Source organism: Mastomys coucha, unplaced genomic scaffold (assembly GCF_008632895.1).
Source record: "Mastomys coucha isolate ucsf_1 unplaced genomic scaffold, UCSF_Mcou_1 pScaffold23, whole genome shotgun sequence".
Taxonomy (NCBI): Eukaryota; Metazoa; Chordata; class Mammalia; order Rodentia; family Muridae; genus Mastomys; species Mastomys coucha.
The window spans coordinates 64,703,260-64,721,691 of record NW_022196906.1 but is presented as its reverse complement, the minus strand read 5'-3'; the positions used below and the strand labels follow the sequence as shown (position 1 = coordinate 64,721,691).

Genomic DNA, 18,432 nt, shown 5'->3' with positions numbered 1-18,432 from the left:
ACACCTGCGCACACACCTGCACACACACCTGCGCACACACCTGCGCACACACCTGCACACACACCTGCACACACATACACCTGCGCACACACCTGCGCACACACCCCTATACATTCACAGGCCTTGCTTCCTGCCATCACGGGAGATAGCAGAAGCAAGCTCTTTTCTTTTTATTATTTACTATTTATTTTTGGTCATGGAATTGGTGATCTCAAACTTGATCTATAGCCCGTGACAACTTGAGCTCCTGATCCCTCTGCTTTCTCCTCCCAGGTTGCTGGGTTAGCAGGTATGTACCACCATGTCAGGTGTGTGCGAGGGAACAGACTCATGTATGATATGGTAGGCATATTTGTGCCGGACCGCTACAGCCCTAGCCCACTTGTTATATTAGTACACGGCTACATATAGAATCCAGCCCTTTCTAGGAGTCCTGTGCATCAGGCTTCTTACCCCATAGCCTAATTATATTCCAAAGACCTCCAACGTTAGGATGTCAACATATGAATTATAGGACACAATGATGGAATCCTAAAAGGAACTCTTTGTTCATCAGCAGTATAAAATTGGGTTGGTAGGGTGGCTGGAAAGATGGCTCAATACCTCAGAGAGTACTTGATGCTCAATCATGAGGATCAGAGCTCAGATCCCAGGATCCACATGAAGTAGCTTACAACTGCCTGTAATTCCAGCTCCGGGGCACCTGCATGTGCCGGCACACATGCACACACACCTACACACCTGCACACACACACACACCCGTACACACCTGCACACACACAAACACACACACCTGCACACACACACACACCCTTACACACCTGCACACACACACCCTTACACACCTGCACACACACAAACACACACACCTGCACACACACACGCACCCGTACACACCTGCACACACACAAACACACACACCTGCACACACACACCCGTACACACCTGGACACACACACCCTTACACACCTGCACACACACGAACACACACCTGCACACACACTTACACACCTGCACACACACACTTACACACCTGCACACACACCCTTACACACCTGCACACACACCTACACACCTGCACACACACACCCTTACACACCTGCACACACACGAACACACACACCTGCACGCACACTTACACACCTACACACACCCTTACGCACCTGCACACACACCCTTACACACCTGCACACACACAAACACACACACCTGCACACACACGAACACACACACCTGCACACACACACACCCTTACACACCTGCACACACACACCTGCACACACACCTACACACCTGCACACTCACACACCTGAACATACACACCTGCGCCCCCATACACATAAGAAAAATTTTAAAAATCTTTTTGAAAGAGTCGAGTTATTATTACACAAGATAATAGTAGTAAGAAAAGATGATAGTTGGATATTTAAGATGAAGAGACATTGATGTATTCAGGTTGTATGCAAAGATGTGGTAGGCGTATTTATGCTAGAGAGCTAGATTCTTACTGAGTTTCTTCTGTAAATCGCTTGACTCTTTGCTATGTTTTAAAATTAATGTTTTATACTTATTATTCAGTTCACCCTAAAGTTTTACTGGATATTGTTCTGTTAAGAATCATGACTGTAGGTAATTTTTTTATGTTATAAAACTGAAGCTAACCTAAGGCTGGCGTTGATATCTGAACTGCACTCCAGTGGGGTGAGAGATTTGGCTCCTAGACTTCCTGTATTTATTTAACAAGGGAATTCCAGCCTGCAAATGAGAGGGCTGACTCCAGTCTAATCCCTGTAAGGAAGATTTGGGGGTTTATTACCACATCCTCACAAAAAACATCAGAGGTGGGGGATCCTGAGGATTGAATTTAGGACCTTGCTCATTCTAGGCAAGTCCTCTGCCCCGAGCTATGTCCTCAGTCCTCCAATGCATGCTGTTGTTACTGGTCTCCTTTTTGCTTGCATGTATGTCTGTGCATCACGTGCCTGGTGCCCACAGAGGCCAGAAGAGGGCATCAGACCCCAGTAACTGGTGTTACAGGTGGTTGTGGGCTTCTATGTGGGTTCTAGAGGAACAACTGGTGCTCTAAGTCATCTCCCCAAATTCATATTGCTTTTACTCTACTCTCGAGGCTTGACTCACTAAGAGGACATACACAGAATCAAGTGCTCATTGGCCATACATCCAAATTATTATTTTTTAACATTTTATACTTTTTTGAGAATTTTAGACATGAGTCCTGTATTTAAATATCATTTCCACCCCACCTCATCCCTTCTCCAACTCCTCCAAGGAAACATCCCACTCCCTCTCAACTTCATGACTTTTCTCTAATTATTATTATTGTTTTATATATATGTAAGTGTGTGTGTGTAAAACTACCTGAGTCCGTCCATTGAGTATTGCACAAATTAATTTTTAAATAGTATATGGTGTCTACTTTGTCATATATATTTTTTAAATTTTTTATTACATTTATTTTGTTTATCTTTATGGGTGTATGCACAGTTTGGAGGTCAGAGGACAACTTTCAGGAGTCTGTTCTTTCTACCTTGTGGATTTTGGGAATTGAATGTAGATCATCAGGCTTGGTGGCCAGCACCTTTTCTCACTGAGGTATCTCCTAGTATCTCCAGTATCTCCCTTCTCCAACTATCTATCTATCTGTCTGTCTGTCTGTCTGTCTGTCTATCTATCTATCTATCTATCTATCCACCTACCTACCTATCTATCTATCGAGAACATCTTATATAGCCCAGGCTAGTCTTGAGTCCCCTCTACAACCAACGATAACCTTGAACTTTAAGTCTTCCTATTGACATCTTCAGGTTATTGGTACTATAAGTAGGAGTCCTCAGACTTTGTTTCTAGTATGGTTGAGATTGAACCCAGGACTTTTCGCTGTGCTGGGCAAGTACTCCACTACTAATTTACATCCTATCTCCTGCCTCCTATACAGTTTATCTTGTCTGGTTCATCTTTGAGATCACCAATGGGATTATGATCATCTGTGGACCTTCTACCTGGAAAACCAGGCCTGAACCATAGACCTGGGAGCTACATTAATTGAAAATAAATTTAGGGTGAGGCAGGAACTGTCAGAGTGACAGGAGCTAACATGTTTACCCAGGGATATGAGTTTCAGCCCTTAGCCTCACACCACACTCCAGTGGGCATGTGGGCGGTGAAGGCTAAGTAACCATGGTAACACTAGTTTATATCAGTGAACATACGACAATGGGATGGAGAGTAACTATGGATTTGTTTAGAAAAGATGGTGACATGTGAAGGCCAACTGAAGACAGCAGGGGACAGCCAAGCTAAGGTGAAGGGGGTTCCCAGGGAGCCTATGCCAGAGGCAGAAAGGACAGACTGAGGACCAGCAAGCAGCCTGCAGGCTCATGAGCTGAAGGAAGGGATCACTCAGAAGTCTTGAAGACCAGGATATGATGTTTGGAGTTTGGTCATTGAAGCCATTACCTAGGGCTGATGAGATGACTTAGAGGGTAAGCCAATATATATATAATTTTTAAAAACCATCATGTAGATGTTTTTGTTTGTTTTGGTTTTTGGTTTTTGATTTTTTGAGACAGGGTTTCTCTGCGTAACCTTGGCTGTCCTGGAGCTTGCTCAGTAGACCAAACTGGCCTTGAACTCATAGAAATTTGCCCTCCTTTGCTATCGAGTGTTGAGATTAAAGATAAGACTCACCACTGCCTTGCAGGGTATTTGTTTGTTTGTTTTATTTCGGGTGGTTTTGGTTTTTTGAGTTGAGTATCTTGCTTTGTAGTCCAGGCTGATCTTGAACTTGTAATTCTACCCCAACTCCTGAGTATCTAAGATTCTAGCTACACTCCTGTCTTCATTACTTGATTTTAAGTTAAAATATTTCATTCATACTTGTGGTGCTGAGGATGTGTTAGTGGATAATAAAACCTACAGAAGCCTTCCCATGGTAGAGCTTACAGATTGACAGATCTTGGCTCCCGTGAAGAGGTTACTCAGGACCAAGAGTAGAGGCAAAGGCCCCAGGGCTGTAGCTCAGATGTAGAGTTCTTGCCCTGTCTGCCTGAATCCTAGGTCTGACATCTCCAACCTGCATAAACAAACAAGAATGGAAGCAGAGAGACAGGCTGGTGGCCCCCACAGACATGGAGAGCTGTAACAGCAGTTCAGCTTTGGGGAGCTGCTGCAGACATTGGGGTAAGTGGATAGATTTGGGGTTCTTTTGAAGGTAGGGATGACAGAGCCTTCTGTTTGGAGCTTGGCAGGTTTGAGGGGCCCCTGACAAAACTAAATACCAGGTGGAACTAAATACCAGAAAATCAATTCCACACATGAAGCAGAACCTGGAAAGCTTTAAGTCTCGGCTTGGATGTAGAGCCAGGCAGGGAGGTCCCACTTGAAGCGCTGCCCTGTGTAGAGGGGCCTCTCTCCATCGCTAGTTCCTTTGTGAATCCCTTCCCATCTAAGAAGAGATGGAGAAAGACTCATGGAGATCTCTCTCCCTCCCCCCTCCCTTCCTCTCCCTTCCCCCCCTCTTTTCTGGCAGCCATAGACATCTCTGAGGGCTGAACAGTCACCTTGCGTGCATAAATACCATTACAGGATGACTCCCACACAGTCAATACTCTGCTGGCTTTGGAGGAGAGGAGATTCTTCAATAATAAACCATGTCTCGGGGAGATGACTGGAGATGACTGGCCTCTTCTCTCTTGGAGAGGGAGACATTTTTAACCACATACTTGGCCGTATACTTGAGCAGCCTGTAGTCTTTCCTGCTATAACCCTGTCTCCAAAGGGCATGTGTGGTACTCTGCACATACTGGCTAACTAAAAGACAGTTTCTCAAACTGACAAAGAAGAACAATTCATGCCTTGCCAAAGGCTAGCACCATTTTAAATGAAAGCTCCAGGATGGCGGGTCAGGGCGAATTTCTGATGTTACTGGGTTTCTGTAGTTTCACTCTTGAATTTCTTTAAATAATAAGCCCTCTAATGATTTCCGTCTCTTCACGTAACTTTTTAGTAATGAATACTGTGTTAAGCTCAGACCCCTTTTTTTTTCTGTATTCTTCAAAGCATTGCTAATGCAATACTTAATTCGTCTGCATAAGAACCCTACAAGTTAAATGTGCTTTTCTTATTTCTAAGCTGTAAGAAAAGGGGGCATTTTTTTCTGATAATAAATGTAATGTGGGAAATACAAAAAAGAGGAATCTGCTCTTCTCTCAAACCAGATATAATAAGGGAGATGTTAACGTTTCCTTATTTTACCAGTTTCTTGGCACACAGCAGGAACCAACCTGTGTGTCTATTTTATATTCTTTCTTCTTGCTCAGTATTGAACTCTACACATTTCAGCTTGTTTTTAAAGTCCTCTGTGACAGCCAGGCATGGTGCTGCACACCTTTAATCCCAGCACTGGGGAGGCAAAGGCAGATAGACTGATGTGAATTGAGGCCAGCCTGGACTACATAGCAAGTTCTAGGCTAGCCAGGGCTACAGACTGAGAGTTGCCTCTAAATAATCGGACAAATAAGCAGTTAAATGAACACCCCTCAAAACTCCTCATGTTTGCATAAAGATATGAGAGCTGTAAAAACTGACATAGTCAGTGTGGGTATCACGTATGAAAAAATGTTTTATTTTTATGCTGACACTTTTACCATTTTTCTTAAATTACTTTCTTTTAGGATTAATTCCAAGATGTAGAATTACTTGATCAAAAATTGAACAATATGGATACATTTTGGTTACATCAGCTGTGCCTCTTTGTTGTTGTACTTTGGGGATTACAATTCAAACACTGTATTTTTAGTTTATTTTTAAGTACATGTATGTGTGTACATGTTCATGCCTGTGTATGTAGGGTGTCTGTAGAGGTCAGAGGTTGACATGGAGTGTCCTTCTGAATCCGTCCCTATCATAGTTTGGAGACAGGGTCAGATCCTCCTGTCTCTGTCTTTCCAGAATTGGGATCACAGCTTGTGCAGACATGGTCGGCTTTTACATGGGTGCTGCGGATCAAGCTTGGGACGTTTTCCTTGCGTGTGCGCGCACGCGTTTGTGTGTGTGTGTGTGTGTGTGTGTGTGTATGGCACTCCTGTCCCACAGCTCCCCCCAAGCCACACCCCCTCAGCCATTTTCCCTATTGGTGTTCTACCTCAGAATAGTTCTAGATCTTACCAAGTATGGTAGCCAAAAAAAACCCAGAACTTTTGATCTTCCTTCCTCCACCACCAGATGCTGGGATTACAGATGTGTCAGGCATACTCTGCTCGGATAGAACACAAGGCTATGCCAAGCACAGTAGCAACTGAACTACATCCCCAACCTCCACTGCATGGTTTCTCTTTTCCTGGCACTAGAAAGGTTGACTGCGTTAATTATTTTAAGCACCTCTTTTGTAAATTCCTTTCTATTTTTCTTTACTCGGGGATTGAAAACGGAAGCAAAGCCTGGTTCTCCTTGCAACCAGTGCACTGGTCCCCTAGGAGAGGGCCGTGTTTCCTTTGCATCTCTCTTCAGGCCCACTCCCTAGCTTTGGCTTTCAGGGTAGGGACCTGAGACTGCATATGGAACAGGTCCTCTGGGTGACGTGTGTTTCTCAAAGGCATTTGAGCACTATGGCCTTGTGCCTTATTATTAACAAAATTTGAAGAAGCCCAAACAGAAAGTATGAGTGTTTCTTCCTATTTGCTGTTTCTATTAGGTGTAGTTTCCCATTGAGGAGAGAGAGAGAGAGAGAGAGAGAGAGAGAGAGAGAGAGAGAGAGAGAGAGAGAGAGAGAGAGAGAGAGAGAGAGAGAGAGAGAGAGAGAGAGAGAGAGAGAGAGAGAGAGAGACCGCTCCGCCAGCGCCTTTCATCAGTGGGAGAGTGCCAGAGATGAATTAGTCAGATCTGAGATCTCCTTGCAGGAATGTACTCAGATGAGTAACATTTTGCCATTCATAGGTGATTGTAGCTAGTCTGCATTCTTCTTCAGAGAGCAGGTTCATTCATTCAAAAATTGGGAGCCATAGGAAATAATAGGTCTGCAATTGCAGATTTTATTTTCAGTGGCAATAAAATATAAGTGTCACCAAGCTGAACAAAAACAGGGAAACAGTTCCCTATTTGGGTGCTGGAGGTAAGGGACAGTGGTCACTCGGTGCCTGCCTCCTCACTAATCTCTGTCTTTGCGCTCCTTCTTGCGCTCCTGGACTGCACTGACAAGAGCATCTGGCGGTGCCAGCAATGCCTCCAGTCGGGAAAGGCAGAGTGAGGCCTTAGGAATCCGAGGAGGAGGAGCTGGGCTCATTGCCTCCTTCTACAGAAGGAGGCGAGGAAGCATTGTAAAGACCCACTCTTCCTCTTAGTCTTTGGCTACGACTGGTACAGCTCCCTCACAGGCTGTACCTCCAGCCTACTGACGCTTCCACCCTTGTCAGAAACATCCACTGAGCATGCCAGTGAGCCGACAAAGAAAAGCTCCATTCCATCGGAGGACCCAGCAGCCATAGGAGGAGGAAAAGCCACGCCCACCACCCAAGGGAACCAGGGCTCTCCCCACCCCCCAATGAAAGAGCAATTTACATATTTAGGACCCGTAAGCACTGCATAAAACTGCTGCCTTGAATTTAGAGTTTTGTGTGTCCCAGGAAAAAGAATAAGAAACCCCGGAGAGATGAGCGTCAAAATCAGAGTGGAGCTGTCGGGAAGGGAAAGCCAGAACAGGGCAGGAATGGCAGGAGCTCGGGCGGGTGGGGGCAAAAGGAGAGAGAGAGGCAGTACTAGTTACACAGGGGAGTTACCCGTGGGTTGAAGAAAAGAGTTTGAAAAGTTCACCAAGCTCCAGGTTGAAATGCGTTTTTAAAAGCAGAGTAGGTTCGTCGAAAAATGGAAAGATGGCTCGGCGGTCCAGCTTGAATAGGTTCCTAGCACACACCTCAGTGTGATCCCAATTACCCGCAACTCTAGTTCCAGAGCGTCAGACAACCCTCTGGAGTTCAGGGCCACCCACACACATGAGGCATAGGCCCAAACACACAGGCACATAAGTAAAAATTCGAAAACCCGGTCATGTGCCATGAAGCAAAACTTTAACATGTAAAAACATGAAATGTCTTACCAACTTTATCATAAGCTAGTACAGCGAGAGTTAATTAACAAAGACTGAGCCAGTGAGCAGCAGGAAAAGCATTTGCAGCCACTCCCAAAAACTTCAGTCTGATCCCCGGAGTGAGAGAATCAACTCCTGAAAGGTGTTCTCTCACAACCTACTCCTAACTAAATAAAAATGTAAAAAATATTTAACAGCTTGAAATAAAGAAACACAATTTAAATTCAGGTTTTGTGTGTGTGTGTGTGTATGTGTGTGTGTGTGTGAGACATCTTGTGATGTAACCTTGGCTAGCTTCAAATTCAAAATCCTCCTGAGTGTTGGAATCACTGTGCGGGCTGCCACTGTTCGGGCCAACTCTAATTAATTCTGACATCCTTAGATATTCAAACATCCTTAAATCAAAGAGAAATTCAAACTGAAATTAAAACCGTGTAAAATAAAATAACAGGAGCTGGGCATGGCGGCTTATCCCTGAGATCCACAACGCTTGGGGTGGCCCAGGCAGGAGGAGGGGAAATTGGAGGCCAGCCTTGGTCACACCATGAGCTACTGTCTCAAAAGACAAATAAATAAGTCTACACTCAGCTTAAGGCATAGCAGATATTATCCTGAAAATAAAATCCCTTCCATACTAAGCGAAGACAATAAAAAATAAAAGAACCTAGTTTTATTGGTGGGTTAGGGAACTTTCAATTGGGAGTGGTGCCTCTTTCTAGGTTTCCTGGTTCTCTGCTTCTGGGTTCATCAGTTCATTGATTTAAAAAAAAAAAAAAAAAAAAGAGCTCCTTATGCAGGCAGATATCCATGAGTACAAGGCCGGCCTGATCTACACAGCAAGTTCTGGACCAGCCAGTGCTAATAGTAAGACCTTTCATTTTAAACAAACAAACAAACAAACAAACAAAAAACTTCTTATGGAAAACAATGCATCGAGCACTCATACACTTTCCCGAATTATGAAATGGACACTTGTGAATTTGCCAGTGACCCCGAGTGTCCTTTGTGTTGCCTAGGTTCTCCAGGAGCAGATCCGTGCCAGGGACAACATCAGCTATGGAACTAATTCTGCCTTAAAGACGCTGGAGATGCGCCAGCTCTCTGGCTTGGGAGATCTCCGAGGAAGAGTTGCAAGGTAGGAGTACCCATGAGTGCCCTCAAAACGTCCCACGGAAGCCTCTTGAGGGAGGAAGGAAGGAAGGAAAGGGTTCTTTTGGCTTACAGTTGGAAGCTACAGTCCGTCAGGTGGGGAAGATGTGTCGTCAGGAGCGTGAGGTGACTGTTTTCATGGGGATCACAGTCAAGCAGAGGGAGATGGATTAGACTAAGGTTGATTTCTTCCTTTTATTCAGTCTGGGACGAGAGCCCCTAAGGCGGCTCTGCCCACGTTCAGGGTAGGTTTTTCCCTCTTCAGTTTCACCTCTCTGGGAACAGCCTCACAGGCAAGCCCAGAGGTCTCCTAGTGACGATTACCAGCACAGCAGGTTTTCAAATGTTGAAGAGCAGTGTTCATTTTGCTCAGGGAGTAAAGTGCTCACTGTAGAAGCTTGCTGAACCGAGGTAGAAGGAGGGCACTAACTCCAGGAGGTTGTCGTCTTCTCTCTACATACACTCACACACACACACACACACACCACACTCCATGCTGCCACCACCATCACCACCATCATCATAAATACCCAAATTTTTTATGAACTCCAGTTTAATGAAGAAGCTCCCGTAAATTCTTTTACTACACCCTTTCCAGCTTTGACCATAGAAGCTAGTGGCCGACTTCAACCCTGGGTGTCAGCCTGCCTTTGATTTCTTTCCGTTCCAAAACTGCCTGGGTCTTCATGGGAGGAAATGATCAGAGAGCGCCCTCTGCTGGTGGAAGTTATTTGGTCCTGTAATAGTATGGTCATTGAATTACATACAGGGCTTTCAGTTTGAATGCCTTTTCAAATGTTCATCTTTGTTATAATTAATTTTTGTTTTATTTTCTGAAATTATTGATTTCCTGTAGGCTGGAAATTTTAATATGTGTTTTCCTATAAGTATGGAAAATGATTTTTCTCTTTACTTGGGTATATCCCACGAACCCAGAGCCTCAGGATTACCTGGGATATTTTTTCAAATGTATTTTGTTTAAAGTTACATTTAAGCACTTGTGTGCACGTGTGTGTATACACACGTGTGTGTACTGTGTCACATGTGTGGATATCAGAGGATAATGACAGAGGTCAATTCTCTCTTCTTCTACCCCACCTGTCTTGGGAAACTCAAGTTATCGAGCTTGGCAAGTGGTTTTACGGGTTGAATCTCCTTCGTGGTTCTTACCTGGGACCTTGTGAGCAATGTCCACTCCTCCCACATCCCACAGCTACTGAATTAGAATCTGTTTCTAAAGAGATCCCTGGGTTCTGGGCACACTGATGTTTAAGAGTTGCTGCAAGAGGCCTTCCCCTCCGGATTACTTTTAGCTGGCTGGGATGGAGTCATCCTGCCTACGTACAGGCCTATTCTACCCTCTGCTGCTATCAAGCACCCAGTACAACTTTACAGCTAATAATGGGGATTTGGAGCAAAGAAGCACTTGCAGCCAGTTCGGGGTGACAATGGGCTCAGGTGAGCAGGGATGAGATTAAGAACAGAGGCCAACAGAGGCCAGGCACCATGAAGGCAGCAGAGAGAGCCATGGCCTGGTGTATTTGTGACAAAACCACACCTAGTTATTGATTGATATCAGTAGAGAAAGAACCTCACCAAGATGCTTCATTTTCTGAAGGAGCAGAGGGGGTTCAGCCTTCTTGGAAAAGACCAACCCCCAGCTAGCTCACTCCAGTTACTTTATTCAAACGTCATACAAGGTTAATTGGGGCTGGGAAAGGTTCCAGCTACCAAAGTTATCTTGCCCTTGCTGCCCATGAGAACAGACAGCCCACACACATCTCAGTCCCTTTCGACCATGGCTAGCCATAACCAAAAGTAAGAATTCCTGGTTTGTCAGGAGGGCCTTCGGACCAAGGTCGGGGCAGCTGCAAGTTCTCACGCAGCACCGAGAGCAGATTCTCTAGAGAGACAACATTTCTTCAAGGTTCAAACATCTTCAAAACAAGTCCTCAGATTCTACTGATGCTCCACTGAAACATTGCACTCAAAGCCAGACACAAAGACTTCCTATACATTTCCCTTAAAGCCAGACATAGCAGCTTTCCTATACATATCACTACATCTACTGCCTTGTATGCTAGGCATGTGTGTTGGCAACTGAAGGGTAAAGAACAGTTAACAGCTGGAGGAGGGCTCTAAAGAATGAAGGAAGGGTGGAGTGGCCACTCCTCTCTGGTTCTTGCTGGTGTGTTGGTTTTTTGTTTTGTTTTGTTTTTATTTACTTAATGTGCGCTCATGTGCCAGAGTGTGCATATGCACTGTGTGTATGCAGGAGTCTATGGACGAGAGGAGAAGGCATCAGATCCTCTGGAACTGGAGCTGTAGGAGGTTAGAAGCTACTCTGAGAGCTGGGTACTGAACCCAGCTCTCTGCAAGAGCAGTGAGCACTCTTAGCTTCTGGACCACCTTTGCAGTCCCTTCTTATTATTATTTATTTGGAATTGAAATGGAGTCTCCATAGCTCTAGCAGGCCTTGCTCTATCTTGTCTTGTCTCAGTCTCCTGAGTGCTGGGATTGAAGGTGGGTTCCACCATGTCTGGCCTGTCATTTGCTGTTCTCAGCAGGATGAACCCCCTCCAGTCTCTGTAGTCTGACCCTGGGTGGTGGACGTTTCCTGATCTCCTACCTCTTCCTACCATTGTCTTGCCCCTTCGGTCACATCCCGACTTTTGTTAATCTCCACAGAAGCGCATTCTTTTACCACAGGGCCTTGGCATGTGCTGGTCTCCGGCCGAGGACCTCTCCACTTCTAGCTCCTTGTCCACCTTTAAAGGGTAGTACAAATGTCTTCTCCTCTAGTAGTATTTCCTGACACCTCCTCCGCAGAGTGCCCCCTCCCCCGACTTAAGCCCCATCCTGTCACTCTTTATTCTTCTGTATTGTCTTAGAGTGGGGCTCTGGATCATTTACTTCTATAGTCAAGTTCCTGGAGCCTGTTGAAAACAGTAGATACTCAATAAATACTTTTTTGGATGGATGGCCAATCTAGAAAAATCACTGGGGCAGGACTGAAAAATCTTGAGTCCCTGTTTGGCTTTTAAAAGACCCTAACGCTCAGAGAACGGAGGGAACTTGGAAGGACTTGAGGCCACAAGGTGGAGCAGGGACTTGAGACAGCTGAGGATTTTCATGGCCACTATGTTTGTTAGGGGTCTTTCTCTTCAGCAGCAGTTCTCACCCTTCCTAATGCTGTGACCCTTTAACTCAGTTCCCCGTGTTGTGCTGACCCCAGCCATAAAAGTATTCTCCTAACTGTAGTTCTGCTACTGTTATAAATCTTAATTAATGTAAATATCTGTGCTTTCTGATTGTCTTAGATGACCCCTGTAAAGGAGTCATTTGACCTCAAAGGGGTCCCCACCCACAGGCTGAAGAATCACTGTTCTAGAGCAACAGAACCAACAGTGGTGTGTGTGTGTGTGTGTGTAATGATTATATTGGTCTAGGCAGCATAGTCTGAAAGTCGGATAATGATTATCTCCATGCTGGAGAGGCTGAGGATCCAGGAGCTGCTTAGCTGGATGCCTCAGCAGTCCAACCCTGATGTTGAGGGCCTGGAGGATTCCCACAGAGCCAGGGGTCTTCAGTCCACGTTGGAAGCCCGAGGAAACTGAAGTCTGATATCAGTGGGTAGGGTAGCAGTAGCAGCAAGAGGGTAGATGACCTTGCTAGTGAGGCTCGAAGACAAGGAGGCACCCAGCACAGGTTCCTCTCCAGACTCCCTTTTATCTGGGCTGCCACAGAAAAGTGCCACTCATGTGTAGTGTGGGTCTTCTCACTTCTAACTGCCTGATCAGGAAAATCCCTCATGAGTGTGCTCAGTAGCTGGATCCAGTCCAGATCATAACCCAAAGGAACTGTCACACCGCTATCGGTGCAGGTGGAGATTTAGGGCATGCGTGTGCCACAGGCAGGGAGGGAGTAGGCCACAAATGGCTGCCTTCAGCACCTCTAGCCCCATAGTGAAAACTGATGTCATCATTATAACCTTGTATCTAGACCAAGAAGAATTCTCTTGAAACGCCTTCTGGAACCTTCCATTCTGCTTCAGCATGATCCATCAGCTTCTCCACCCAACTTGTCCCTCCCCTGTTAACAAACACCTGGATTCTAAAACCACCACCTCGAGTGTTTGTTCTAAGCACTGGATATTTTGGGTTTGTTTTGTGGCTACCTCTGTCTTTCTTTTGGAAAGCTAATGAGACTTTGTTGAAATGAATTAAGCTAATGAGACTTTGTTGAAATGAACTCCCATAAGATAGAATGCTCTTTGGCAAGAGTTCGACTTTGGTGCATTGATTGCATAATTGTGTTGAAGACGTATAGCCTTTAAAGTGTTATTTCTAAATTTCTAGACAGGCATATGATTCTCTCTGGCTGTGTAGTTTCGATGGATCTATCAGTGACATAGTTAGCAGCAAGCAGGCACTTGCTTCTCGCCTATAGATCTAGGTCAGGCAGGCTCTCTGGGAGGGGCTTTCTTCCTACTCAGCACAGTGTACCTCACATAGGGCCTGGCCAGAGGATTTTTTTTTTTTTCATTTCTTCCAGAAGCAAAGCTCATGTTAGCTTACCAGTTCCTAATGGAATGTTTGCTCCCTGTTTGGCATGTGGTCTTCATTTTCCCAAAACTCTTCTCTGATAGAGTGTGGGCGTGCTGGTGGCAGAGGGTTGGAGGGAAAAAAAAATCCATATGCCAAGGCTTAAGCTCCCAACACTGGGAGTCAGTAATTAGAGGGTGATACTACTGGGCACTTCACAAAGGGCACCACAGACCTCAGAGTACTAGCTCCCTGTCCTCCCCTCCCCCTCCTTCCTTCTCTCCCACTATCTCTCTTCTGTTCATTTTGAAGAGATTTCCTGATATGTAATTCACACATAAGCAAACAATGGAGGAGGAGCCTGGAGAGATAGCTTGGCACTTAAGAGTGTTTGCTGCTCTTCCAAAGGATCCAAGTTTGCTTCCCAGGATCCATGTCAACTCACATGGCTCACAACTGCCTGTTACTCCAGCTCCAGGGGACCCGAGTGTTCTGACTCTGCAGCAGGCATCACGTGTGCACACACACACACAGTCACACACACACAGACACACACACACATACACACACACACAGAGGAGGGAGGATGTTTAAAAACAGAACGTTGAAGCCTACGGTTCTGTGGATTTTAGTATCTTTACTGTGCACAGTTAATCACAGGACATTTAAACAGTTCAGAAAGAAATCCCATCTTCCCTCAATCCCTGTCTACGGCAATCACAAAATTCTTTCTTTCTCTATGGATTTGCCTCTCTGGATGTTTTCTGTAAATAGAATCATCCCAGACCAACTTAAGAGAAGCGTCTTAGACTCAGCACCATGTTTTCAGGGCCCATCTGCGTGTGGCCTGTCAGCACATCGCTGCTTTCTGTGGCTAAGAGACACTACATTGTGAGCAGATAGGCTGCTTCTATTTTTTGTCTATTATAAATTACAATATTATAATTATAAATAATATATAAAATATAATTATAAACTGTAAATACAGCTGAGGATATTCATTTATGAGGTCTTGTATGTTTACATTTTTAAAGAGATTTATTTTTATTTTCCATGTATGAATGTTTCCCTTGCATGTGTGTGTGTGTGTGTGTGTGTGTAGCATGTATGTGCAATGACCATGGAGATCAGAAAAGGGGATCAGGCCCCCTGAAGTTGGTGTTATAGGTAGTTGTGCACAGTCCTCTGTGGGTGTTGTGAACCAAGCTCCATCTCTCTACAAGTGTTCTTGGCCACTGATTTCTCCCTCCAGCCTGGAAGCAGCTTTTTATACATGGTGTGTGGTAGGGTTCTGAGTTCATTCTTCTGCATCCTTAGTTCTTTTTTTTATTATTATTGATTTAAGTTTTATTGCATTATGATGAGAAATGATACATAATTTCAGTTTATCTGAATTTGTTAACATTTAAAAACATATTTTAAGTAAATTAAATTACATCACATTCTTCTTTTCCTTTTGTACCCCAACTCCTCCCAGAGACCCCACTTCATACTTTCATTTTTTAAATTTTGTCATATCCTTTAAAATTTATAAAATATTGTAACAATAAAAATGAGTATTATAAAAGTTATTTGATATAAAACAACAATCAATTGAACAGTCTTATGTAGATGCTTGTCTACAGCAATACTGAAAATACATGTTTTACTCAATATAAATTTTAAATAACTCCAAACATATTAACTGTATACTTTAAAATAATACATCACTACTAGTTTTTTAAAAATGAACATAAATATATAAAGTCTTTTTGTATGTTTATTTGTTTTGCTTTTAGTAGAGATTAAAATCTTGGCTCTTGCCGGGCGGTGGTGGTACACGCCTTTAATCCCAGTGCTTGGGAGGCAGAGGCAGGTGGATTTCTGAGTTCGAGGCCAGCCTGGTCTACAGAGTGAGTTCCAGGACAGCCAGGGCTACACAGAGAAACCATGTCTGGAAAAAGAAAAAAAAATCTTGGCTCTTACTGTGGTACAAGCCCAAAATAAGAACAATTTTTATACATTGGAGTTCATTGCAATAAGGCTGTACTTCAATGACCCTCACATCACCAAAGGATTTTACCTCCATAGTAGCTAAGCTGAGAGTTGACAGTTCTGCTACTCCAGGAATGAATTGTAGGGACAATTTTTGGATACAGATTTCCTGCTATGGTCAAAGCTATTTGACTTAAGTGATTGTCTTCATTCTCAGCCCACAGGGAACAGGTTACATTCATTTAAGAAATGGTGTGTGTATTAAGATGGTCTATCTATGAAATCATTCATCAACTGTTTCAATGAAAAATGGTTCTGCTTGGAGGGTGGCACAGACATTAGGTGAGGGTAAGAATCTGGTTTATTGGCTATGATGATTTTGAAAAGCATTCATCTCAGAGAAAGAGTAACTTATAAAGTCCTCTTCTTCAAAATTGATACAATAGTTGCAAACATCAAGCAAAGCATTCAGTCTCACTCTTTGTTGTTCTCTTACAAGCCACTTCTCAAGTTAATTGTTCACATTTCTTTTGGTTGTATAAATACTTTTGAAATATGTAACCTGCTCTGAAAACCATAGTATAGTGTAAAAACATCAAATAAACAACCCTACTAATAGAGAAGCTGAGATAGGAGAAGCATGATTTCAAGACCATTATGTTGTACACAGCAAGACACTGTCAGGTACAAACAAGCAGAAAGTGTATAGGGATTGTAAAATATTGGACCTATTTCTTCAATTACCAAGTTAGAGAGACTACTGGATGATAATCAACAAATTTCTAATTTCTTATACTTTTGAATTTCAATCGATTGGGATATGTTGGTAATATTAATTTTCATATTATGAGATATTAAGAAAAAGTAATTGTTACTTCCTGTTGTAAGAGGTGGAATTAGATTTGTATGGGTTTGTTGAAAGATTACTTTCTTCTTCTAGGGTGTAGTTTTACTCCTTATGTTGGTGTTTTCCATCTATTGTAGGGCTGGATTTGTGGAAAGATATTGTGTAAATTTTGTTTTGTTATGGAATATCTTGTTTTCTCCATCTATGATAATTGAGAGTTTTGCTGGATATAGTAGCCTGGGCTGACATTTGTGTTCTTGTAGGGTATGTATGACATCTGCCCAGGATCTTCTAGCTTTCTTAGTCTCTGGTGAGAAGTCAGGTGTAATTCTGAAAGGCCTGCTTTTTTATGTTATTTGACCTTTTTCCCTTACTGCTTTTAAAATTCTTTCTTTGTTTAGTGCATTTGGTGTTTTTATTATTATGTGACAGGAGGAATTTCTTTTCTAGTCCAGTGTATTTGGAGTTCTGTAGGCTTCTTGTATGTTCATGGGCATCTCTTTCTTTATGTTAGGGAAGTTTTCTTCTATAATTTTGTTGAAGATATTTACTGGCCCTTTAAGTTGGGAGTCTTCACTCTCTTCTATACCTACTATCCTTAGGTTTAGTCTTCTCATTGCGTCCTGGATTTCCTGAATGTTTTGGGTTAGGAGCTTTTTTGCTTTTTGCAATTTCTTTGTTGTGTTGATGTTTTCTATGGTGTCTTCTGCCCCTGAAATTCTCTCTTCTATCTCTTGTATTCTGTTCGAGATGCTTGCATCTATGACTCCTGATCTCTTCCCTAGGTTTTATAACTCCAGGGTTGTCTCCCTTTGTGATTTCTTTATTGTTTCTATTTCCATTTTTAGATCCTGGATAGTGTTGTTCATTTCCTTCACCTGCTTGATTGTGTTTTCCTGTAGCTCTTTAAAGGTTTTTTGTGTTTCATCTTTAAGGGCTTCTAGGTGTTTACCTGTATTTCTTTGAGGGAGTTATTTATGTCCTACTTAAAGTCCTCTATCATCATCATGAGAAGTGATTTTAGACCTGAATCTTGCTTTTCCAGTGTGATGGTGCGTCCAGGACTTGCTATGGTGGGAGAATTGGGTTCTGATGATGCCAAGTAACCTTGGCTTCTGTTGCTTATTTTCTTATGCTTGCCTCCAGCCATCTGGTTATCTTTAGTGCTACCTGCCCTGGGTAAATCTGACTGGGGCCTGTCCTTCCTGTGATCCTGGTTGTGTCAGAACTCCTCAGAGTCAAGCTTATCTCTGTGATCCTGTGATTCTGGGATCCTGTGAGCCTCTGATCCTGGGCCCCTTAGAGTGCCTGGGAATAGAGCTTCCTCTCGGTATTATGGGACTCGCTGCAGAGTTTGCACCCAAGGTCTGCTCAGGTCACTGGCCCAGACAGACCAGAAGGAACCGGTTCCACTGGGCTGGGGGAGTTCCTATGTGCCTGGGTCCCGCTGGTCCCAGTTACTCCCGGTGTTCGGACAGATGTTGTGTCCTCCTCACCTCTGATCCTATGGTTCTGGGCGTGTTAGAGCGCCTGGGAGTGGACCTTCCTCTGGGTGTTGTGGGACTGGCTGCGTAATTTGTGCCCAAGGTCTGCCTAGGGCACCAGCCCAGACAGACTGGAAGGAACCTGTGCCACTGGACTGGCAGAGTTCCTGCATGCCTGAGTCCTGCTGGTCCCAGTTACTCCCGGTGTTCGGACAGATGTTGTCTCCTTAGTTCTTAGTCAAAAGTCTTGTCTATCCCTCACTGGATTGTCTTGGCACCATATTTGAAAACATTTTGGGATAGGGACACTTAAGTTCCTTCCTTCTCCCTTTC

The 18,432-nt window shown here is 43.9% G+C and overlaps 1 protein-coding gene across 3 annotated transcripts in view; it reads left to right on the top strand.

The window, feature by feature from the left end:
- Fam81a (family with sequence similarity 81 member A) overlaps positions 1-18,432 on the top strand; it is a 58,922-nt gene that overhangs the window by 24,944 nt on the left and 15,546 nt on the right. For all 3 annotated transcript variants that reach the window (XM_031344955.1, XM_031344956.1, XM_031344957.1), the window contains exon 4: positions 9,118-9,236. In XM_031344955.1, coding sequence (XP_031200815.1) covers positions 9,118-9,236 — 119 coding nt within the window. The remainder of the gene's footprint in view (positions 1-9,117; positions 9,237-18,432) is intronic.